Source organism: Ctenopharyngodon idella, chromosome 4 (assembly GCF_019924925.1).
Source record: "Ctenopharyngodon idella isolate HZGC_01 chromosome 4, HZGC01, whole genome shotgun sequence".
Lineage (NCBI taxonomy): Eukaryota > Metazoa > Chordata > Actinopteri > Cypriniformes > Xenocyprididae > Ctenopharyngodon > Ctenopharyngodon idella.
This window is the reverse complement of record NC_067223.1, coordinates 19037482-19063221: the sequence shown is the minus strand read 5'-3', so window position 1 is coordinate 19063221 and position 25740 is coordinate 19037482. Positions and strand designations below refer to the sequence as shown.

Genomic DNA, 25740 nt, shown 5'->3' with positions numbered 1-25740 from the left:
ATGCTAATGCTTGTCCACAAATTACAACATAATTCTCCAGCTATTCAATGTAGTAGTCTATGTTGTCAAAATATCTAATAGCACAATAAGAGAGATGTAGCTGCGATCAGATGTAATAGTTCCTGGGAAAAGTTCCAGTGGTCGAAATGCTGCTTTAGAGTTGGAACTAAACTCTGCAGAACAAGGACTGGAGCTGAAGAGCCCTGGTCTATGATTAACCAGTTTTCCTGGGTCAGATTGTATTAAACTCAGGTTAACTTGTATTTCTCTTTTTTGCCTTAGACCTGATGCAGCTGAAAGGAGAGAGTGAAGAACAGAATGAAATGGAAGAGAAAGATCAATATGAGAAACATCATGATTTTATAACTGGAGAAAAGTCTTTTAGTTTCTCACAGACTGAAAATGTTTCCTCAAAAAGAAGAGTTCAAAATACAGAAGCTAGAAGTCATATCAAATGCCAAGAGTGTGGAAAGAGTTTTGATCAACATGGAAACCTTAAAGTCCACATGAGAATTCACACTGGAGAGAAGCCTTTCTCCTGCCAACAATGTGGAAAAAGTTTTACTCAAAAAGTAAACCTTAAAGTCCACATGAGAGTTCACACTGGAGAGAGTCCTTACACATGCAAACAGTGTGGAAAAAGTTTCACTCAAATAGGAAGCCTTAAAGGTCACATGAGAATTCACACTGGAGAGAAGTCTTTCAAATGCCAAAAGTGTGGAAAAAGTTTCAATCGAAAAGGAAGCCTTACAAGCCACATGAGACTTCACACTGGAGAGAAGCCTTACACCTGCAAACTGTGTGGAAAGAGTTTTGTACATAAAAAAACCTTTAATTGCCACATGAGAGGTCACACTGGTGAGAGCTTATACACCTGCAAACTGTGTGGGAACAGCTTCTCACAAAATCAAAGTCTTAAGAATCACATGAACATTCACACTGGAGAGAAGCCATTAATATGTGGTCAATGTGGAAAGAGTTTCAGACATAAAGCAAACCTTAATTCCCACATGAGAAGTCACACTGGAGTGAAGCCTTACACCTGCAAACTGTGTGGGAAGAGCTTCTCACAAAAAAGAAATGTTACCATTCACATGAGAATTCACACAGGAGAAAAACCATTCGTATGTGTTGTGTGTGGAAAGAGTTTCAGAAGTGAAGTAAACCTTAATTGCCATACAAGGATTCACTCGAGAGAACTGTTTTAAATGTCATTAATGTGCAAGGTGTTTAACAAATAGTAATTCATCTAATAACCTGAGAGAATTCATCTGCCCTTAATGTGGAAAGAGTTTCACACTTAAAGGAAACCTTTAAAATATGTATTTGTAAAAATTAAAGCTATTTTCACACTGCAACTGAATTTTGGCCAAATCTGTTCGTCAGCCTTCATGAATACTACTTTTATTTGCATTCTTATATTCATTGTACTCTGACTTAAGGCATTTTATTTTTTTATCATGTGCATATAACAGGGTTTCCACAAGTCTTAAATCGTTCTTGAGGGATTGTTTTCTTCTTGCATTTCATTTTAAAGTGAAGAGAAGGCATAATTTCTGTGCCACACAGCTTAGATCGCTCAATATTAACGGAACTATATATATATATATATACACACACACACCGCGGTATGTGCTAGTTCATCTGTCAGTCACCCGAAGAAGAATTTGACAAACATGCACAGATTAACCTTTTCTAAATTGCGCTATTTAGAAATGTAGTTAGATTGGAAGGATCTTAGTTTTGAAAGGTATCACTGTCATGATATCACCCTGTTTGGACTGTGTTTTCCCTACCTGTTTGTCGTCATAGTTACTGTTTTTATTTCTTCATTACATTCAGCTGTGTTGTCATTTTCACCTCTTTTGTTTGTGTATTTAATGCTGCCTTCATTGCTAATGGAAATGTATTACTTCCCGCTTCTGAAGTCGTGATTACAAGCTCATCGCATTCAAGTTTAGATTTGAGAGTGCGTTCATGTGCCATTTTTACCTAGGAAACTCGTATTTACGATAATTCAGAGAGCAAGAGAAGGCAGCATAAGTCCTTTGTTTTAGAACCAGTTGTGACAATTAAGGTGAGGGGCTACAAACAAAAATTCCATGGTGTCACAAAGCAACCCCTTTAGATCTGCTTTGGATAGGGTGAGGGTTTGTTTGTGAGAAGAAAAATGATAGCTCTACCCACAACAGCACTGTCATGCAAGGTGTAATTTATTTACAGCACTGAAGATATATACTAAAAGCCACAAGTGATGGCGTGAAGATATATATACAGAATAATACTCACAAAATACTCGCTTTGATGGGATTGCTCACAGCACTACTTGACTTGGTTAACAAGTGATAAATTTGAGTCTGGCCTCCCCTTTTATAGGCCAGACTCCGAGAAGGTATGGACGTACCATTCCTTAGGTAATTACAATCATCAATATTATCCTAAAATTTAATATATATACAAACCCGATTCCAAAAAAGTTGGGACACTGTACAAATTGTGAATAAAAAAGGAATGCAATAATTTATGAATCTCATAAACTTATATTTTATTCACAATAGAATATAGATAACATATCAAATGTTGAAAGTGAGACATTTTGAAATGTCATGCTAAATATTAGCTCATTTTCTATTTCATGAGAGCTACACATTCCAAAAAAGTTGGGACAGGTGGCAGTAAGAGGCCGGAAAAGTTAAATGTACATATAAGGAACAGCTGGAGGACCAATTTGCAACTCATTAGGTCAATTGGCAACATGATTGGGTATAAAAAGAGCCTCTCAGAGTGGCAGTGTCTCTCAGCAGTCAAGATGGGCAGAGGATCACCAATTCCCCCAATGCTGCAGCGAAAAATAGTGGAGCAATATCAGAAAGGAGTTTCTCAGAGAAGAATTGCAAAGAGTTTGAAGTTATCATCATCTACAGTGCATAATATCATCCAAAGATTCAGAGAATCTGGAACAATCTCTGTGCGTAAGGGTCAAGGCCGGAAAACCATACTGGATGCCCGTGATCTTCAGGCCCTTAGACGGCACTGCATCACATACAGGAATGCTACGGTAATGGAAATCACAACATGGGCTCAGGAATACTTCCAGAAAACATTGTCGGTGAACACAATCCACCGTGCCAATCGCCGTTGCCGGCTAAAACTCTATAGGTCAAAAAAGAAGCCATATCTAAACATGATCCAGAAGCGCAGGCGTTTTCTCTGGGCCAAGGCTCATTTAAAATGGACTGTGGCAAAGTGGAAAACTGTTCTGTGGTCAGACGAATCAAAATTTGAAGTTCTTTTTGGAAAACTGGGACGCCATGTCATCCGGACTAAAGAGGACAAGGACAACCCAAGTTGTTATCAGCGCTCAGTTCAGAAGCCTGCATCTCTGATGGTATGGGGTTGCATGAGTGCGTGTGGCATGGGCAGCTTACACATCTGGAAAGGCACCATCAATGCTGAAAGGTATATCCAAGTTCTAGAACAACATATGCTCCCATCCAGACGTCGTCTCTTTCAGGGAAGACCTTGCATTTTCCAACATGACAATGCCAGACCACATACTGCATCAATTACAACATCATGGCTGCGTAGAAGAAGGATCCGGGTACTGAAATGGCCAGCCTGCAGTCCAGATCTTTCACCCATAGAAAACATTTGGCGCATCATAAAGAGGAAGATGCGACAAAGAAGACCTAAGACAGTTGAGCAACTAGAAGCCTGTATTAGACAAGAATGGGACAACATTCCTATTCCTAAACTTGAGCAACTTGTCTCCTCAGTCCCCAGACGTTTGCAGACTGTTATAAAAAAAAAGAGGGGATGCCACACAGTGGTAAACATGGCCTTGTCCCAACTTTTTTAAGATGTGTTGATGCCATGAAATTTAAAATCAACTAAACATTTGATATGTCATCTATGTTGTATTCTGAATAAAATATTGAAATTTGAAACTTCCACATCATTGCATTCCATTTTTATTCACAATTTGTACAGTGTCCCAACTTTTTTGGAATCGGGTTTGTACAATAGAATCAATTTTAAACACAAATCCTCATATAAACACATTAAAACACTTAACAAAACCAATAATACTTGAAAGCACATTTTGCTGGAAGATGGTCATTTCGAGGGAGAAAAGATGATGAACGCGCGATTGCCGGACAGGAGCCAGATGAGAGAGACAGTCGAGAGACAATAGACCAGGCGTGTTGTTGTCTTTTAAGGACAAATCAGTCCACACCTCTCCTTAGGTACACTGGCGAATCCCAAGTGTGTATTTTGCACAGGAAAGTGCTCCCTTTGTCTCCATTTATGACCTAATTTGCATGTTTATGGTGGTAGCACAATTGGTACAGTTTTACCCTTCAGGTGTGCTGAGTTTGTGTTAATTGACAAGTGACTGTTAAAATTATGTCATTAATTCATTTATTCAAAAATGCAGTAATTATCCAGTAATAAAACAAGCAGGGGTGTCACAATTCGATATATATTGCAATACTGAACTCATGATACGACATTATTACGATACTCCAAGACATATGGTAAAAGGTGGTAAATGTGTCTGCTTCTGCCTGTGTTTCTCCAGCATTCGCTGATGTCTTCATCTCAAAACATCACCTAACGAAGGGGGGATATGTAGGATTTGAGGGTGAACCAGACACAAATGAATCTTACACTATGGACTGTTCCTTTGACGAACACACCATGCTCTTCTATAATAGAAAGGTCTTGTAAAACTGCAGCTATTTTTTGTTCTACTACTTTTGGAAGTTCCTCTGAATTATCTATATCATTATCTGCATCTGACCGAGTAACAAAATCTATGTCAGTGGAAGATGAGGGGCTATCATCTACAGGACTACCAGATTCATTTGACTGAGCAGCGAGTTTAACAACACATGCCTTAAAAATGTTTGGAGTGTAGGTATTATTCTTACGATTTTTATGTTAAGTGAAATGTTCCATATGTGTTTGTCTCAAACATACATCCTTCAAACATAAAGTTATGGTTTCATACTGCCTAAGATTATGATTTACATGAGCAAAGTATTCCTTCTCATTTGAAAGCTCCTTACAACCACACGTTTAACAAAAGAACATAGTTAACTGAACGTGCTGCTGGTAACTTCCTCTGTGTTTGATATGTGTGACTCAAAAGGTTCTTCCAACTCAATGTACATGAGCAATTTGCATATCTGTGAACAAAGACAAAAGAAAACAATTACTGACAAATATTAGAGAATCAACATAAGTATAACAACCTAATTTATACTTGATTTTACTGAAACAAGACAAATCAAAATACAGCTACTACTTATAAAAATTAAATAACTACATTTTTTTTTTTAGAAAATATGGTTGATTAAAAGATGATATTGGGCTGTTGTCTAGACAAATGTCTGGGACGCTACAGTCAATTTCAGTGGGCCTGTGGGTCAAAGTCCTACTAAGGTCAGAGAATATGGAAATTTATAAATACAACCCAAAAAAATAAAAATAAAAAAATAATCACACCCTGTTCGTTTACTGTCCAATGGGGGAAAAACTGTAGATAAAGATGACATACTTTATAGCCTGATCCCGTTGAGTATCGTTGGGGATTAACAGTTTAGGACCCTTGACCAGATATGTTGAATGAAAGACCAGGAGTCAGAAGTGCAATCAATTGAATTAAATTTACTGAAGAATAGTTTGCAGTTTCATCAGGACAAGCCAGCTTCAAGTCTCACAAGGAGTTTGTAGGCTGCTCTGTGTACGTTCACATTTCCACAACAATTATACTGTAACAGAGTCCACTAACTACATCATTACTTCAGGTTGAATGATTCTGATTGGCTAAGAAAAAGACAAAATTTGTAATCTTCCACACATCTTCTCCATCCATCACGATGCTGATGCTTGGACCCTGAACTAAGGCCCAGGATGTCCTGTTAAGTCATGAAAAGGCGTCTGCAGGTCTCAAGCAGAGTGCCAGTTGTACCAGCACCCATAAAGGACCTGCACAGAACACTTAGCGCACATACACAGATACACATGATTCACAGCTTCAAGGCTGAAATCGGCCCAGGCTTTAACTGTAACAGGAAAGATTTTCAAAACATACTGATAAGTTGTATTTTTCTCTCAATGAGAGGTACAGACAATATTCATCATTATTTTGTAGTGTTTGAAAAGGAAAATAAATGCTTTAATATACATTGAAGTAGTCATTCAAATCATTTTAATATTTAGAAGTAGGGATGCACCGATACCATTTTTTAAGGACCGAGTACGAGTACTGATACTTTTTTCTAGTACTCGCCGATACCTATACATTTCTTAATTTCTTTTTTTTTTCTTTTTTTTGATGATGTTGCAGTTTTCAAAGCACAACACAGTGAGACTAATGACAGCTTCCTTATTATTACTCTAATGAAAAAAGTAATAATTTTGTGCTTGTCACAAACAAAGCACAAATTTCAGTGTCCAATAACCTTCAAAGAGCATGATTACCAATATATATAATTGTTGTTGTATTCTTTGTAAATTTCATTTTATATAACAAATACTATAGAGATACAAATTAAATAAGCTTTTTTTTCTGATACAGTAGGTTTATTTACCATGTATACATTTATTTAACATATTTTGTTGTTTTATTAACATCAACAAATAGGCTATGGTCCCTTTAAGACCGAATCCATGGATACTGACACATATCCTGTTTTCACCCAAATGTTTACGCCCACTTAAGCCATAACCAACTGTATTTACGTGAGATACTCCACACGATGGACATTTTGACAACTATGTGTGTATGTGTGCATTTGACCATTCAGGCGCGAGGAGAACTGATCGCGCACTGTCTGAAAGAACGGGGGTACTTTTACGAGTATGAGTACAAGTACATGAGCTTGGTATTGGGCCCGATACCGGTACTGGTATTGGTGCATCCCTATTTAGAAGGATAAATGTTGATAATTTTGATTATAAAGAACTCAAAAGATATATATTGAAGTGGCAGTGGATTCCAGAATTCAACCCTTCAGTATGGATGCGATCCGGACATCATCCGTCATGTTGACGTTATCACGTGACTTAAGACATTTATCACAAGTGCAGTTTTTTTTTTAATGTCCTTCCCTCGCTCACTCTTGTTGACTCGGATGTACATCATTGCTTACGATGCATGAGTGCCCACTACTGGCGAAACCTTTACAATGGGCTGAATACAAAGAAAGGATTTTTAGAAATCTTGGCCAACTGAAAAGTATGAACACGAAAAGTATGAGCATGTACAGCACTCAATACTTAGTTGGGGCTCCTTTTTCCTGAATTACTGCAGCAATGCAGCGTGGCATGGAGTCGATCAGTCTGTGGCACTGCTCAGGTGTTATAAGAGCCCAGGTTGCTCTGATAGTGGCCTTCAGCTCTTCTGCATTGTTGGGTCTGGCATATCGCATCTTCCTCTTCACAATACCCCATAGATTTTCTATGGGGTTAAGGTCAGGCGAGTTTGCTGGCCAATTAAGAACAGGGATACCATGGTCCTTAAACCAGGTACTGGTAGCTTTGGCACTGTGTGCAGGTGCCAAGTCCTGTTGGAAAATGAAATCTGCATCTCCATAAAGTTCCTGTGTGAGGGTGGATATCTGAAAGGGGTTTTAAAGAATTTGTGTAAATAAAAGGAGTATTTATTAAGAAATTTGAGTACAACATAAGGGTTAATTTCTAATTAGGACACCGTTTGCATTGAAATGGCTGACAAAAACTGTCAACGAACGTTAATTGACGGGAGTTTGATTGACAAGCGATCTAACCAATCATAACGCCGAATCCGCCATTTTGTCCGACAAAGCAGTCAGGAGTTAAAAGATTAACCTCGGTGGACTTGAACTTGAAAAATGGTGTGTACTGACGTCTTTCCGTGTTTGAAACAACATTCCTTCTCATGTTCATTCATGTTTATTTGATGCTATAAATTAACTAGTAGGAAGAGATAATCGGTTCACGAGCTGCTTGAGCTGAGGCGCTACAGCAATCTGTCACGACACATCAAAGAGCCACAAAACGACATTTATTGTTCGAATTTCTTAAAAATTTACACAATTTGAAAGCTGGGACTTTGTTTAATATCATAAGTAACCTGCTCTGTCTTATCTGTCGACGTGTTGTCAGTGTCCTCTTTGCTCCGCAATGTCTTGTTCACTCTGTGTGGCGTGACAGCACCATGGCTTGTCGGACAAAGCAACAGTAACTAAGGGGGACGGGTCTTTGCGAAGGGTCAGTCGGTCTATAGGAAGACTACTGAAGCACATGTGAGGCTTCTGTTTCATGTGCCGATGCTGCAAGCTTCACTTCAGCTTTTAACCTTTTTAAAAAATATTATCAACAATAGTAACAAACACTTATACTTATATAAATACTTAAAAAAAAAACTTTAAATCAAACAAGGAAAATGTTAATCTGATAATGAAATATATAAACATGAAATAAATAAATAATGAATATATAACATTATGTATCTAAATAAATACACAAACAACTTGGATTGTGTTGCATTTTAATGTTATGCACTTATTCCCTGAACCTGATACAGGGAAAACACTTTAGCAGGGGTCCTTGTTTCAGTGGCTGGTGGCAGAATCTCCACAGGTGACGAGAAGGATGCTCCACTACTGACTTCCTCTTGATTCTCTCCTCAATCACCCTCTCTGCCCTATTTCTGCTTATGCCAAGTTTACACTACAGGATTTTAAGCCCGATTTAAGCCCGATTTGCAAGTTAACGAGCTCGCCGACAGGTTGGGCTGTGATCGGGGGAAAATCAGCGGGTGATCGGCGCTCACCAATCTTTATGTGTGAACTACTCAACGACACATCATAGAGGCTCGCTGACGTGTCACTGACACCGCGCAGACGGCAGACAAATATCTAGCATGCTAAATAACGAGCTGTCGGCCGACTCGATATCCTGTGGTGTCACGTGTCGCGACGCAACAGCCAATGAAACATACACTGATGTCTATGGAAGCAGCAATAACAATCCACTCAAATATAATTTGCTGATGTTAAGCAGCGAGTGATCTGCGCTCGCCAATCTTTATGTGTGAACTACTCAATTGACACATCAAAGAGGCTCGCTAACGTGTCGCCGACACCTCGCAGACGCTAGACAAATATCTAGCATGCTAAATATCTGGAGCTGTCAGCCGACTCGATATCCTGTGGTGTCACGTGTCGCAGACGCAACAGCCAATGAAATATACACTGATGTCTATGGAAGCAGCAATAACAATCCATTCAAATATAATTTGCCAACGTTTATTCATATCAGATACACACTGTGTAAGTAACTATAATAAAGCTCACTCACTCTATTGTTCTCCCAGTTCACCGGCCACATGTATTTCGGGACAAATGGATGAATTCACGTTATATATTAAGATCAAGGTCATTACACAGGTTTTTAAATGACAAAACACTCACTTGCACATATTTGAGAATCGGAATATCAGATGTTGATGACATGGTGAGAAAAGCAATACATCTGTCATACAGTGTGTTCAGCTGGCCGTGGTGCGTCACTTGACAAGCATGATGCGTCGTCATGGAAACAATAAAGGGAAACAATCTAAAAAAAAAAGTCGCCTTAACTCTGTGAGGTCAGCTAGAATGTTTTAAACTTATATGTGAAAGGGTTATTTTAATTTTAATTAAACTGAATTCAAAATTTAATCTAATTTCCTCCCAACATCTATTTTCAAATAAAGTCGTTGGGTGACAGTTGTTGTCAGTTCGTGTAGTGTGTAACCCCCTGTTGCGGATCATTTACGTAGTGTCACATAGTGTGAACACCACAACTACTTCAAGACTCCACAGCAGGTCACGTAGTCTGAACAGCACAGCGATCTGACGATGTTTAAAGTCCTGTAGTATATACTTGGCTTAAAGCTCACTCACTCTATTGTTCTCCCAGTTCACCGGCCACATGTATTTCGGATGAATTCACATTATATATTAAAATCAAGGTCATTATATTAGGTTTTTAAATGACAAAACACTCACTTGCACATATTTGAGAATCGGAATATCAGATAGTTGATGACATGGTGAGAAAAGCAATACATCTGTCATACAGTGTGTTCAGCTGGCCGCGGTGTGTCACTTGAAAAGCATGATGCGTCGTCATGGAAACAATAAAGGGAAACGCTCTAAAAAAACAGTCGCCTTAACTCTGGGAGGTCAGCCAGAATGTTTTAAACTTATGTTTGAAAGGGTTATTTTAATTTTAATTAAATTTAATTCAAAACTAAATCTAATTTCCTCCCAACATCCATTTTCAAATAAAGTCATTTGGTGACAGTTGTTGTCAGCTCGTGTAGTGTGTAACTTCCTGTTGCAGATCATTTCCATAGTGTCACATAGTGTGAACACCACAACTACTTCAAAACTCCACAGCAAGTCACGTGGTCTGAACAGCACAGCGATCTGCTGACGTTTAAAATCCTGTAGTGTAAACTTGGCTTTAGAGGCCTCCAACTACAGCTTAAGGAAGGGAGTGTCTGCAAAGTTTTCAAAAGACATTCTGGGATTTATTAGGCCCTCTGCCAAGTACATCTTAAAGATGTTTCTTTTATCACCAGCCTGATAAAAGAAATGTATTGAGGAGCCATCAGCCAGGTAAGGAGACTTTGGTTGGCCACAAGCTAAACAGGATCTGCTTTTTTTTTTTTTTTTAATCTGCTGTTGATGTTGCTGGGTTGCTTGCAGCTTCCCTAGTCCTTCACCATCTTCTCAGTTGGAGCCTGGGTCAGAGGAACATTCTAAATTTACTAAATTCAGGGTGTCCCTATCTGAATGGAAGAGTCAAAGAGTGATTGTACACTAATAGCAACACACCGGCTTTCCTAGTGTCACTTCACTCCTAATGGAATGCGTAAACTTTACACGGTCTATCTTTTACGGCTTCCAGCGTCTCTTCACCCCTAATGGGGTGCAACTCTTATACACTGTCAAAGGCAGCCAGTGTATAAGTGTCACACTCCATTAATATCTCCGTTTATATTCTCATTTTCTGCTCGTCCACCACTTTGCAAGATCCCAGCCTTGTTTTTGCAGTGACATTCAGGATGTTTCCTCTAACAACATCTGACGTGTTTACGTTTTACATGGCATGAGAAAGTCACATAAACCATGAAAAATCAGATCAGAGCAGGCAGACTGAAACGGATTTCCAGAAATGTGATTTGAATAGGATTTCAAAAATCGGATTTGGACTGCCAGTCTGGACAAGGCTTTTAACTCTGTAGAATGGGACCTAATGTACTCTGAGTAGTTAATTTAAAACTGAGGATTTTGCAGTTAAGTCAAGTTGTGGTTTTCCCCCAATGTCATTGGAGGGGAAAAAAAAAAAAAAAAAAAAAAAAAGCTGACAAGAATTTACCCCAAAAACAAAAGTGAAAGAAGAAAATGAGAGACGCTATTCCAAGTATTTATTTTTGAGACTGCATTTAAACAGTCACATATTTTGTGGTAAGTTCAGAACTTATTCTTTATAAGTCATATAAAAGGATCTGCTGTTTAGATTATTGGTCCTAATGAGATTTCAAACTTAGATTATTATATTTTGTGTTAAATAACTTTTGATATATTCTCAGATTTCTTCAGATCTTTATAATAACATTATTAAAAATTAGAGACTAAAAGATGTGTAATTGTTGTCGTATATATACGAATATTTCTAGATTCATACAGAATGAGAAAAGTTTGATGGTAAGTAATTGTGAGTTTGAAGATATTTCTCTTCCAAGAAACTTTTTAATTTACAGCTGGGTTATTGTACGTACAGTGATAATTTTATGAAAAATATGATTTGGTAATTTGCTGATTATGTTGCACAAACGTGTGAAAATAAGTGTACGTGCTGGTTTTCCAGATGCACCTTTACAAAATAATTGCTATAATACTATATTACAGTATTTCAAACTGTGTCCAGACTTCCAGTTACTGCATTCACACACTGCTGTAGCAAAACATTTAAAGCTGAACCAACCATAAGGAATGTGTAATGTACCCAAGTATAACAAAAAAACCTCAATAACAGAAACATATTGTTTGAAATTATTTTAATTTGTATTGTGCTGAACTTTAGCTGTAATAGTTTTTAGTTTCTGCAAAGTTTTTATTTAATTAATTAATTATTTTTATTCTTCTCTGTAACTGGTATTATAATTTTTTTAGCCTGTATTAGGGTTATAAAATTATATATTAGTGCTGTTAATTGATTAAAAAAATTAACTAAATCACACATTTTTCTATAATTATTCGCAAGTTTTAATATATTTTTATATAATACTTTTACATTGAATGTATAAATGTTGAAAATGAATAAGTACATTTAAAAAGCAGTTTAGAAAATAAAGGCTGAGAAATATCTTCCTCTTTGATGTCCTCACTGTCTATTACAAGTTTCAGTTCCTCTCTGATGATGATGCAGTTTTGGTCAAAGTCATGTGAAATTAGAGTCTGGGCAGAAATTGAGGTCAGTCACATGTATCTTCATTTTAAGAAAAAAGCAAATGTGTCTATGAAGACCAAAAACAAGAAAAGGCAGAAATAAAGATCTCTGATCACTAATGAAAAAGAGGAGATGGTTTTAAAAAGAACATTTTTTTTTTTTTTTTAAGTTAAAGATTATACTTCATTGAACTGTATGCTGTATTATATTATATTGTGGGTTAAAGCATTTTTACACTACAGCATCTTTATATACTACAGAAAACTTTTTAAACATAAAAGGTCTAAAACAACTTCTATTTTTAGGAAATGAGAGCACACTGACTCTAAAATGAGTTCTCCATCTCCTGAAACAAACTGTGCATCACTGAAGAGTGATCAGTCCATGATGGAGGTTCTCCTTGAATTCAGTTATGCAGTGACCCCTGACCCCAGGTGAGACACTATTTTTGCAATTAGCACACACTTTTATCTAAAGAGACTTAAAGTACGTTGTCAACAATGAGTACATGTATATGTAAATGGTGCATTTGCAGTTTAGCTAGTGCTCTAAAATGCCATTTTTGTCTTTCATCAGTATCCGCAAGAGAAAAATATCAAAGTCTCCAGAACCAAGCTGTGTGTCTGTGAAGAGTAACTCATCCATGGATCACCCATTTCAATTCAGCGATGAACCAATGACCTCTGACCCCCTGTTAGTATAAACATGAAATTGCAAATTCACTGTAGTACATATTGTATGAATAGTGATTTAAGAGACTCAGTGAAGTAACACAAACCCCCAGTTTCACAGACAAGGCTTAGGCTAGTCCTAGACTAAAATGCATGTTTGAGCTGTTTTAACTGAAAGCAACTTGCATTGACATGTAAAATATCTGAGAATTATCTTTTAAAGGGGACCTATTATGCCCCTTTTTACAAGATGTAATATAAGTCTCAGGTGTCCCCAGAATGTGTCTGTGAAGTTTCAGCTCAAAATACCCCATGGATTTTTTATTATACCATATTTAAACTGCCTATTTTAGGATGGGAGAAACAATTTGCTGATTTGGCGTGTGTATCATTAAATGCAAATGAGCTTGTGCTCGCCGCCCCCAAGCTCAGGATTCCAATACACTGAGGCATAAACAATACAGGAGAAGCTCACACAGCAAATATAACTCTCAAAATGGATCATTACGAACTGTTTGTGATGCAGCATATCAGCTCACGTAGGTATGGCATGTATTTTGTGGATGTTCGTGAATAGTTTGATAGCTAACGTAGCTAAAGCTACACTCTGTTGGAGAAACTCAATAAGAATGAAGATGCGTTTATGAATTATACAGACTGAAAGCATTTTCGGGTAGCCACATTTAACAGTACATTAGCTAAGTGCCAATGAAACACATTGAGAAAAACAGCTTGCAAACACCACGAAATATAACAGTTGGTATTGATCCATCTTTGAGAATCAACTTCTGTGCAAATCCTGTTTTACTGACCCTCATGTGCAAAGCAGTCTGGTGTAAAATAACTTGTGTATACTGGTAAATGGCCACGTTCACACAACAGCAGAATACAGATGTCAGTCCTGTATTTGTGTCCTTAATACGGTTACGTTCACACACAGTACAGAGATATGAACTGTGCGACATTAAGGTGTTAGATCCAGTCACTGTTCTCCACCAGAGCAGCTCCCATCAGTTTTGTGTTTCTTTTTTTAAATTAAAATGCCGTGTCGTGTGCAAGACGTCACAAAGGACGTTGACACGCGAGTGCAACGGTGTTGCTATTGGTTAATGAAGTTTGAATGGATAAACTCACGGTTCAATTGGTCTCTTGTCATGTCAAAAGTGATGAGACTTTTCAGTTTTATGGACGTTGCCATCTTTAATATTAGTTTTAGGGACATCGCCATCTTTAATATTATGATGGTCACTGTCGTTATGGTTATTAGTAAGAGAATATGGGCTTGAGTGCTGCTGTGCTGTTTAGTACTGGTAGCTTGATTACTGCAATGCTGTTCTGGCTGGACTTCCATCACGTGTAATCAAACCAAGTTTCAGAAAACTGCAGCACGTCTAGTTTTTAACCAGCCTAAGAGGGCCCACGTCACACCTCTCTTCATCTCTCTGCACTGGGTCTCACTTGTGCTCGCACGTTACTCCCAAAAACACACCCATGACTCATTAAGAGAATAGGTACAACCCATTTGGACCAATGCTCCTGGCTGGTTTCCCTGTTGTTAAACTGGCAAAAGTGGATTCGGACACGCCTTAAAGTACACCTGTGCCATGTGCTTCAGACCGTGCGCTTAGATCATTAAAATAGGGCCCATGGACTTGCCAAACAGCAGTTACAAGGAAAAAGCTAGACAGGCAACAATAAAAAAACATGAAGGCTACTTATACAGACAGACTAATGACTAACAAGGAACACCTGTACACAATCAAACAATGAATAAGTGAGAACACAGGAAACATGACTAAACCAACTAATCAGAATATTACAATGGCAGGGGCACGTTCAAGCTCAAACCGGTGCGCAACGTTTTTCTACGGTTTCCGGGTTGAACGACATGTTTCCTGGAAATGGTGTGCAACGAGTCTGAGATACGTTTTCTCTTGTTTGATGGGTGTCAGAAATGTCAGCCCAATCAGCGGCAACATGTATATAAACCACGCTGTATTAAAGAGACAGCTCGCACAATGGGTATGAATGTAACATAAAAATACTATACATATTTATATTGTATTGTGAAGTGACACTTTCATAAACTTTTCTATACTCCTCTGATTATATAATGGTAAATATTACAATATCATAGCACAACAACAGTGATCAGCAATAATGATAAGCCTAATACTCACAATAAAAATAATAAGGTCATATAGATCATAACACAGTCTTGGAGGTAAGAAGTGGATTATTCTTCACCTGAAATGTTTGTCTTTTCATCCTGAAATGCGAGGCAAATGTTGGATCACAATAATTAGAAGTTTCCACAAATCCCTTCACTTGATTGGGGTGTTCTCTTTTATTCTGGACGGCAAGGGCAGTGACTGTAACATCGAGCGTATTTTGCAGTATTAAACACGATTTCATCAGGCTCCGAAAATTCTTCAAAAAGAACACAAAGAATGGCCTTCTCAGCTGCCATAGTTGCAACGCTTATGTCATCAGAACAGGGTGTTCAACACACCACCACTTCCATTTAAAAAATGTTTTGCAACGTTTTGTTGGGGCTGAACGCAGCCCAGGATAACATAAAGGGCAAGGGAAGCACATGACGAACAGGAAGCATGACAGTGAGAAATACAAAATAAAAGACATAAAATATAAACATGAAACAAAACCTAAAACAACATGACATGGTTTTTAAATTCAAACAATCTTTTTTTTTTTTAATATAAAGATTATACTGAACTGTATGTTTATATTTATGGTTTGAAATTAACACCACCAACCTGCCAAATGCGGGTGAAAATCGACCGTGGCGGGTAACACACATCAATTCACTAGCCAATTTGGCGGGATCATAAATTATGTTCTATCACTTTGCATGCCACCGCTATCAGAGCTTTTCCCCTAAAAGGAGAACATTAACTCAAACATTAGCAAAACAAAGCGTAAACAGGTCGCAAACTGAGAGCAGTGCAGCACCACGTCTTTAAAATTAGAAGATAGCCTATTCTATGCCCGCAAACTTGCGTCTATTTGCGCACCCAACAGCTGTTCAAAATCATGCCGGGCCATAGTTTGCCATTCAAAGTTTTCTAAAATACAATGATTTGGGATGGATATATGTACATTCTGACTTCACCCTAATCTGCAAGACTGTGTATTGTGCATTTTAATAACAGGTTTGTTTTTGTGGTTTAAGTGCTTCATGTAGAGAAATAATAATCGCCCTTTCTCTTTGTGTTTACGCAGTTTTTTTCCTTATACTGACGCTACTTGGTTAATTCTTGAAGTGAACTTTTTGTACGTTCTGTGATTCAATTCACCATTTTAAACTGCCACCTTTAACTTCAGAACGTGAGTACAGAAATACAGGAACGGTGTTCAGTATGTTAGGCCTACAGTGAGATGTCCGAGGCGCAGTGCTTCCCGTCCAGTGTGTGACCGGTTAACACTCAAATCCGTTCTCATAAATGCTGCATGTTCAAGACACTTGCCCAAAAAGCGTCTTTATACACACAGGTAAGTTTAAGGCTGTCAATACTAACGCGAAGGGCATGGGAATTTCGGGTATGGTTTCCATTATCATTATCGGACACCTTTGGAATGAGAACAGGTTGGCTGTTTTGATGTCAACAGAGGAGACTATGACTTTTACAATTCCTTTATTCTACACAAAAATAACACACACACACACATATATATACACACACACACACACACATATTATATATATATATATATATATATATAAAATATATGTATTCCTAATGTCTGCTATAAAACACTCAATAAGTTACAGAGGAGAGGCTAGTAGCCTAATTTGACTTCTGAAAAGAAACAGCTGATAACTTTGTGAATTAACAGCCTCTGTTTACTATTACATTCATTGTTGAGTGAGCTATATTTATAGTATAATAAAACAAATGCTGATAATTATTAGAGAAATTTCAGAGATTTTTTTTGGCTGGCTGGTTTTGAATGTCCGGTAACTTAATTTAGTAGCCAAATTGGCTGGTGAGTAAAAAAGTTAATTTCAAACCCTGATTATATTTTATATTATATTATATTAATTATATTATATTATATTAAGGTTTAAATCATTTTAATGATCTAAAATCGCATTGCATACGATCTAAAATCTTACAACTGATATTTTTCTTGTCTTGTGCTCTAATGGTTATTGTAATCACTGTCATTGTGTCTCCAGGAAGGAGACATATGAGCCGATTACATCTCTGCCGCTCTCTACATCCCATTATCAGACCCACATCAGACAGGATCAAACTGAAGCAGTCCTGCAGACACATACACTGGAGACTGGAGACCTGCAGAGAGTCAAAGTCCAGCACAGAACCAGCATGAAGAACAAATATGAGAGATTATTTGAGGGAAACAATCTCCAAGACAATGAAACCCTCCTGAACAGGATCTACACACAGCTCTATATCATAGAGGGAGAGAGAGAAAGAGTGAATGAGGAACATGAGGTTTTACAGATAGAGAAAACAGACAGAACACAAGACACTCCAATCTACTGCAATGACGTTTTTAAAGCCTCACCTGAACAAGGATGTGAGGAGAAAGACCAAATCAAGACTGTTCTTACTAAAGGCATCGCAGGAATCGGAAAAACCGTCTCGGTCCAGAAGTTTGTTCTAGACTGGGCTGAGGGAAAAGCCAATCAGGATGTGGATTTCATGTTTGTGCTTCCATTTCGGGATCTCAACTTGATTCGAGATGATCAGTACAGTCTTTACAGACTTCTGCTGGACTTTTATCCTGAACTTCAAGATGTTGACTCAGAGTTTTATGAGGAGTGTAAAGTTGTGTTCATCTTTGATGGTCTGGATGAAAGCAGAATTACACTGTTTTCAGACAGTGCAAAAGTTTCTGATGTGACCGAAACTTCATCAGTGGGTGTGTTGATATCAAACCTCATGAAAGGAGAGCTGCTTCCCTCTGCTCTCATCTGGATCACCTCTAGACCAGCAGCAGCCAATCAGATCCCCTCCAAATACATCAACCGTCAGACAGAAATTCAGGGATTCAATGAGCCTCAGAAGGAGGAATATTTCAGGAAAAGAATCAGTGACGAGCATCAAGTCAGCAAAATCATCTCACACATCAGAAGAGCAAGAAGCCTCCACATCATGTGCCACATACCAGTCTTCTGCTGGATCTCAGCCACTGTGCTTAAAAAGCTCCTGGAAAAAGATCTGAGTGCAGAAATCCCCCATACTCTGACTGAAATGTACATCCACTTCCTGCTGATTCAGATCAACATGAGGAATCAGAAGTATGAAGAGAGAGATCCAGAGAAACTCCTAAAGTCCAACAGAGAAGTGATTATGAAACTTGCCGAAGTGGCTTTCAAACAGCTGATGAAGGGCAATGTGACGTTCTATGAAGAAGACCTAAGAGAGAGTGGCATAGACGTCACTAATGCCTCGGTGTATTCTGGGATTTGCACTGAGATCTTTAAGGAGGAATCTCTGATAAATCAGAGAAAAGTCTACAGCTTCATTCATTTAAGCATCCAGGAGTTTCTAGCTGCTTTCCATGTGTTTTACTGCTATTTAAGCACCATGGAGAGCCTTAAGGTTGTGTGGTTCAGGTATACCCTACATTATGGGCACAAAATATCCCCATAAAGATGGCAATATCCAAAATCCTTGTCCTTGTGGGGACATTTTTTGGTTTCCATGAGTAAAACAGTTGGTTTTCATCAACTATGACAATATACAGGACAGATCGTACCAAAATCGGGCTGATATCATGTATTCTAAACCCAGCGTAAGAGAGATCTTTTGTCAAGAAAGTGTTTTTTTTATTATTATTATTATTATTATTATTTTAAACCTTTCACACGCAAGTTTAAAATATTCTGGTTGAGCCCCCAGTGTGTTTTTCTTTTTTTGACACACTGCAGCCACAATAGTGCTGTATGACTGATGCTCTGCTTTTATTTCATTTTGTTTTTATTCAAAATATTCAAAAATTTGTTAACTATAGCATGAAATATCTCTATGTTTGTGCTATAATTTTTGCACCTCTTATGTTTTAACGTTCTATGTTACTAGGCAAGCCTTTCACCCACTAAGATTGCGGTAATCAGTTTTAGTCACAATGGATAAAATAAAGTGATTTTATGGATGCCAAACGGATATTAGAGGCACTAAATGCCATGAGTGATTAGTGCTATTTATTCTAGTCAGCCCGTTTCCCAACAAATACTGCGAATCTATGCTGTAATGAATAAAACAATATTTAATAATTATCCCAAGTTTATTGGTGTTGTTCTCTTATTCAAATTATACATAGCTACAATTAATATTTAGGTGAAACTGCGCTTGAATTTGTCGTTGCATCATTCATCTTTTGCAGTGCAGTGTATTATTAGTCTATTTATTGTTTATTAGTCTATTTATGGTATTTTAGTAAATAACATGGGTTATCTTAATATGTAATTAATGATATTTTAATATATTATTACAACACCCAAATATGTGTTTATTTTCTAATTCTCATTGTCATTGCAGGTTGGTTTATAATCACTGTTAAGAAAAGTGATTAGTGTAGCCTGCTTAAAATAGCCTTGAACATAAAACAACAGGACAAAAACATAGTTGATGACTAAACATTATTTTTTATATCTCTTGACATTACTTTGAGACAGTGGCACAATACAGTGACATTTTACATTTTTTTACCCATATCAAAACGGTAGTTGTGTGCGTGGGTAAATTTTACCCGCTGGCGGTTTTAGGTACACAACGACCCCTGGCGTTCTAGTGTTAAATGTCTGAAACTTGAAATAAACATTATGTGGTTGAAAACACTTCATATTTGTGATATATGAAAAGCGCTGAGCGCATCTATCTCTGGCTCGGTACCAGCCAAAGCGCGCAAGCACATTTGAATTTGGCAGGTGATCACATGATGCACTGAACATTCTTATCACACCGGTGTGATCGTACGCTCCAGAGAACAGCCAACACTGATCACACTGGTGTGATTGTACGCTTCAAAGGCTTAATTATGCCACTATATCAATTTTACAATATAGTAAAACCATTTCATTTCATAGTGATCAGTGTATTGAACATCATTTGATATTGTGTGTGATTTGTCTCTCTTTAGTTTGGACCATGGAGGACATTTAAGGGTCAGACCAGGACTGAGAAAATGTAAGTCCACCCACCGGCACACACACATTGGATTTCCATGTTTTATGGGGACTTTCCATAGACATAATGATTTTTAAACTACAAACTGGATTTCGGATATTGGCATCTTTGTGGGGACATTATGTCCCCATAATGTAGGGTTTACTAGGACCACACACACATTACATTAATGATGTCATTGATGTTCTGATCTGTCTTTCTGTGTTCAGATGCCTGTGACCTCACACTGGATCCAAATACAGCACACACTCAACTTAGTCTGTCTGAAGGGGGAAAAAAAGCAACTTATGAGGAAAAACATCAGCCGTATCCTTATCATCCAGAGAGATTTGTGTACCATGAGCAGGTTCTGTGTCGAGAGAGTCTGACTGGACGCTGTTACTGGGAGGTCACCTGGGTTGGCACGGGTCATGTAGCAGTGACATATAAAGAAATCTGCAGAAATGAAGGCAGTGACTGTCGGATTGGACGCAATGAAAAGTCCTGGAGTGTTTACTTTTGTGATAACTTTTACACTTTTTGGCACAATAATAAGAACACTACCATTTCTTCACCTTCACCCTCCTCTGACATATTAGGAGTGTATCTGGACAGGTCGGCTGGCACTCTGTCCTTCTACAGTGTCTCTAACACAAACACACTCACACACTTACACACATTCAACAGCACATTCACTGGACCCCTCTATGCTGGATTTGTAGTTTATCCTGACTCTTCAGTGAAATTTAACCTGCTGTGAGAAATGTGAAATTAATCATTACTAACATTTCTTTTTCCTTGCAGGAATAACATTTATATGCTCTTGAAACCTAAATGTCCTCAAAAATTGGGCCTAAGTCAGTGTGTGTCTGAATCATGTCCAAATATAAGAAAAGGGGAAAAGAAACAGCTATCTAAATATAATAGCCACATGATATTGAGTAACCAACAAACTAATAAACACGATTTGGGTAGATCTTGCTTTACCTAGTAACAGAAGGGTTTGACATATGAAGAACCAATCATATTGTAGAATGCTTTGCTATGCTCCTATCCTATATAAACTGTTGTATTCTTTTTGCTAGCAGGATTCTCTGTGATTGATATAAGGTCCTCCGGCTGTGATTAAAATATATTTAAAAGGAAATATCTGGAATCTGTCTTGGTTATTGCTGCGCAGCAAGTTAGGGAACACTAGAGACCTTATTCCAAAGTGATAGTGTTCAAAAAGGTCAAGACGTTGACCAACTCAGCTGATGTCGATTAGGAGACGTGCTAGAGTATAAATTATTTAAGCATTGATTAGGAGACGACCCAAGTAAACTTAAGTCAGGTGCATAGGGGAAAATCTACCACAGAAACCACAGAGACTCATATTGAAGCCCATTTCCACCTCTGAGCAAAAATAATAATCATAATCATAAAATTAATTGTGATTTTAGTAATTGCTTTCTTTCTTGCAATTGTAAGCTGTTGTCACATGAACATAACATAAAATCACAATATAAATTTGCATTGTGAGTAGGGCCATCAATGTTAATTAATGAAGCACACGAAATTGCATCATTAGCGTAATTTATGTCATGCGGTTAGATCTACAATGGCACAAACATCTGTAACCCTGGCGGAAATGTATATTCTAACCCCTTAATCTGAATTTGCTTCTCTGTTTGTGGTCAGATCATTTTAAGCTGCTAAACTCTGGGAAAGTTTTCAGTTTCAGTCCAATAAGTGAATGCATTCAAACAATCAGTCCAAAACAGTGCCAACGTGAAGAAAACCAGGCATATTACATAGATAGTAGCGAGTACATTGACTTGTGGCTTAATTTACAAACAACACCAGAAAATGAACTCAGAGAACTAAAGGGGTGGATCTCATTTCTTATTTGTGCATCCTCATTTCCTTTCCTCACTTCCTTTCCTTGCATCCAATCTCCACCCCCTTAGGATATGAGGGAAGGATACACCAAAGTTGCCATCCAAAGATGCCATTTAAAGTCGCAAATTTAACCTATGTGGAAAATTACAATATCGCATAAAACATTTGTGAACAAAGCACCGTTTCCATCCCATGTGTTCAAAAGAACAAAATCGTCACTTTCTGGTGCAAAGTATTAATAAAAAAAACTGAAAGTTGCTGCACTCTGGGAGCCCGTGGCTCTATTTTCCTACACAATCACTTGCACCAGACGAAAAGCAATAACAAACACGGTCATGTTATCTTGCATTCGGATGCCTGATGTTTAGGAATGCAATCGTGTGAGACAGTTATCATTTTGATGACAGACTTTGGTTCAGGCATTTCAAAATTATTAAAATAACATTTGAGATGCTGTGCGATCCGATTGGTCTGCTGGTTAGTCCAGTTATCCAATCACAATATCTGTTAAGGCAAAGTCACGAGTTCTTTGTTGCGCATCAAGGGATTTATTTGGTAAATGTGTTTCCATCGTTGTTTATGTCTTCTTATTGGATGAAAAATTTATCGGCCCCAATTGAACACATACATTTTTATGCGCATATTAAAATTTTCATGTGCATCTTGGCATTTCTGTTCAGTTTTTTTAAGCGATATCTCAAAATTTGCATAAAAATTTGTGGATGGAAACATAGCTACTAAAGATTTTGCTGTGAAGAGTGTTGAGTAGTTAAAATAAAAATTAAGTCGAAAGAATGTTTCAGAAACATCATGCTAACCTTAAAAAAACATTCAACTAACATTAGGAAAACTGTACATTTTTACGTTCGCATAACCAAAACAGAATGTTTGAAAAAGAAATTGTTAGCTGGGTTAATAAATTATTAGTGATTATTAAAAATGAATAAATGCATAAACACAAAATATGTTACTGTTAATTATCATAGTCTATGTATGTATGTATGTATGTATGTGTGTGCTTGTTTTTTTATGATTAATGAGGGCACAAATTTGTATAATGATATGGGTATTACACTGGTATTATGACATAAACATGTTTTATGATGACATTTCATGAGTCCTCATATTTAAAATAGGTTTAAAAACATACTAAACAATGTTTTATTAAAAATGTAAAAGTGCAGAATGTTTTCTGTGTGTGTGTGTTTTACTGAAACTGAGTGTCAGTTCTTCTTTGTAGATGATGTGGTTTTTACATGTGACTGTCTGACTAGGCAGAAATGCACATGTGACTTCAAAGACAGTGTCATTCATTTAAGTAAAAGTCACGACTTCAGAAGTGGGAATTATCAAATTTCCAATAGCATGTGAAGGCAGCATTAAATACACAAGATGACGAACTTAAATACAAACAGGTGTGCTCTAATTAGGAACATAATGAATAACCTGCAAACAGCATCACAGAGAACATAATAAAAGTCAATGAAAATTAAACTAAAACTAACTAAATGTGACAATTATGAGGAAGGGCATTAGATTGCAGTGCCAGTGTACTTAAAGTGATAGTTCACCCAAAAATGAAAATTTGATGTTTATCTGCTTACCCCCAGGGCATCCAAGATGTAGCTGACTTTGTTTCTTCAGTAGAACACAAATGATGATTTTTAACTCTAACCGTTGCGGTCTGTCAGTCGTATAATGCACTGAAACGGTAACACCATCTATGAGAATAAAAAAAACACGCACAAACAAATCCAAACTAAACCCTGCGGCTCGTGACGACACATTGATGACACGAAACGATCGGTTTGTGCGAGAAACCGAACAGTATTTATATAATTTTTTACCTCTAAAACACCACTATGTCCAACTGCCTTGAGCATCCGGTTGGTGAGGTCTGAACGCGCTCTGACAACGGAAGTGATGTCTCGCACTCATTGAAGTACAGGCGTGAGACATTACTTACGTTGTCAGAGCGGAAGTGATTGGATTGGATTTGTCTGTGCATGTTTTTTTGACTCTTATAGATGGAGTTCCCATTGACATGCATTGTACGACTGACAGATCGCAACGGTTGGAGTTAAAAATCATCATTTGTGTTCTACTGAAGAAACAAAGTCACCTACATCTTGGATGCCCTGGGGGTAAGCAGATAAACATCAAATTTTCATTTTTGGGTGAACTATCCCTTTAAGCGTTAAGCAGGCATGTGATCAGCCAAGGACAAAAAAGAAGTAAGGAAGGCAGAGAGTTTTACATTTCTGCAAAGCTAGATATTAACTGGACTCTCCTTGGTAGAGTAGTACGGCATAACTGACTCCTGCGTGGCCTTCAGGTTATATTTCACTGCTTGATAGGATTCATATATCTCTACTCTGAGGTTTCCTGTTGCCCATAAAAAGGGCAGAGTGCTGATAGTGTAAGCTTGCAAAGTACTGGTTACCTCTCAGTCTTCCTTACAACATTCCACCAAGAATTTGCATTTTTCACTATCTAGGATGTGAAAAATAAGTTAATAAATAACGATTCCAAACATATCAAACAGGTGATATGTGTCTTTGTAACCATTGCAAAAACCTGTGTGTTTCTTGTTGAAGCCAACAAATGGTTTGGACAGATAGGACTTTTTTGTCTTAAAGTTGAGCAATTTCATCTTCGGCTCAGACAGATTACTCCCCTTACTGTCAATCAGATTGAAACAGCAAAACATATAGCTTGAGCAAGGGCTTATGCTCAGTGAAGGTTTACGTGTTCTCTAGCAACACCTGTCAAAACATGGAAAAATATTTTATCACTGTATAAAATAACTGTAACCAAGATAAAAACTGCAACCTAAATAAAAAAATTAAAAACAAAAACATTTAAATGTTGATCTGTGTAAGAATCATTAAGACAGTTTAAATGTTTTAAAAGTGTTTAAGGCATTTTCTTACATTCATGCAAATCTTGACCTTTCTTATCTTCCCCTCATTTGTAAGGATTTTATACCGTTTCCCCAACTCCTTCTTCAGAATCCTGCCTACTTCTTGTACATCCCACTTTTGTAGTTTTTCATTGACAGTGTCTTCATATGTACTGTTATTTTCCTTGTCCAAGAAGGCATAGTAAAACATAACTAATGCACAATGTTTCCAGACTGACATCCAAAACTGAGAGCCACCTGTGTGGAAGATAGCACTTAGGACATGAAAAGCTGATTCCAAGTATGCTGCAAAATTTCTCTGAGGCCTTCCTTCATATCAGCTGACCATTTGTGGTCTGTGTGCACTTCTGAAAGTAGATCTTCAACCCAAGACTCAAAAGTGCCACATAGTTTCTTAATGGCGTTATTAAGGTGATGAAATGAATCGCCATCAATGTCAAGGAGTTGAGGGGCAAGGCGATCTCCAAGCCACTTTTAGAGCCCCTCATCACAGTGCAGGAGTCCATAAGAATGGACACCAGATTATCCCATGGGAGACATTTTTTCAAAAATCCCATCCAGATCACTGAACAGAGACTCTGATGTTACGGATGTGAGTTCCAGTGCTGCG

The 25740-nt window shown here is 37.6% G+C and overlaps 2 protein-coding genes across 11 annotated transcripts in view; both read left to right on the top strand.

The window, feature by feature from the left end:
- LOC127510665 (gastrula zinc finger protein XlCGF8.2DB-like) overlaps positions 1-25740 on the top strand; it is a 242149-nt gene that overhangs the window by 13609 nt on the left and 202800 nt on the right. The window contains exon 3 of one of the 3 annotated variants that reach the window (XM_051890551.1): positions 283-1243. The exons of the other annotated variants lie outside the window; for them this stretch is intronic. Within the exon in view, the coding sequence (XP_051746511.1) occupies positions 283-1208 (926 nt within the window). The 3' untranslated portion in view covers positions 1209-1243. Of the gene's footprint in view, positions 1-282; positions 1244-25740 lie in introns of those variants that run through there. 3 annotated transcript variants of the gene reach the window in all.
- LOC127510592 (protein NLRC3-like) lies at positions 10419-21473 on the top strand. 8 transcript variants are annotated; one of them, XM_051890295.1, is made up of 8 exons: positions 10684-11510; positions 11723-11750; positions 12447-12519; positions 12801-12929; positions 13072-13188; positions 17368-18774; positions 20301-20347; positions 20557-21473. In XM_051890295.1, the coding sequence occupies exons 4-8, from the start codon at positions 12826-12828 to the stop codon at positions 21084-21086; spliced, it is 2205 nt and encodes a 734-aa protein (XP_051746255.1). In that variant the 5' UTR covers positions 10684-11510; positions 11723-11750; positions 12447-12519; positions 12801-12825; the 3' UTR covers positions 21087-21473. The 8 variants fall into 8 exon arrangements, with proteins under 8 accessions (XP_051746259.1, XP_051746257.1, XP_051746255.1 ...); XM_051890296.1 differs by lacking the exon at positions 11723-11750; XM_051890299.1 differs by lacking the exons at positions 10684-11510; positions 11723-11750; positions 12447-12519 and adding an exon at positions 10419-10672.

Bases quoted from the DNA above. Each gene is read 5' to 3' on its own strand.
- LOC127510592 (XM_051890299.1), top strand. From the start codon at position 12,826: ATGAGTTCTCCATCTCCTGAAACAAACTGTGCATCACTGAAGAGTGAT. The intron at 12,930-13,071 runs GTGAGACACTAT...GTCTTTCATCAG, and splicing joins GCAGTGACCCCTGACCCCAG to TATCCGCAAGAGAAAAATAT. The intron at 20,348-20,556 runs GTAAGTCCACCC...TTCTGTGTTCAG, and splicing joins CAGACCAGGACTGAGAAAAT to ATGCCTGTGACCTCACACTG.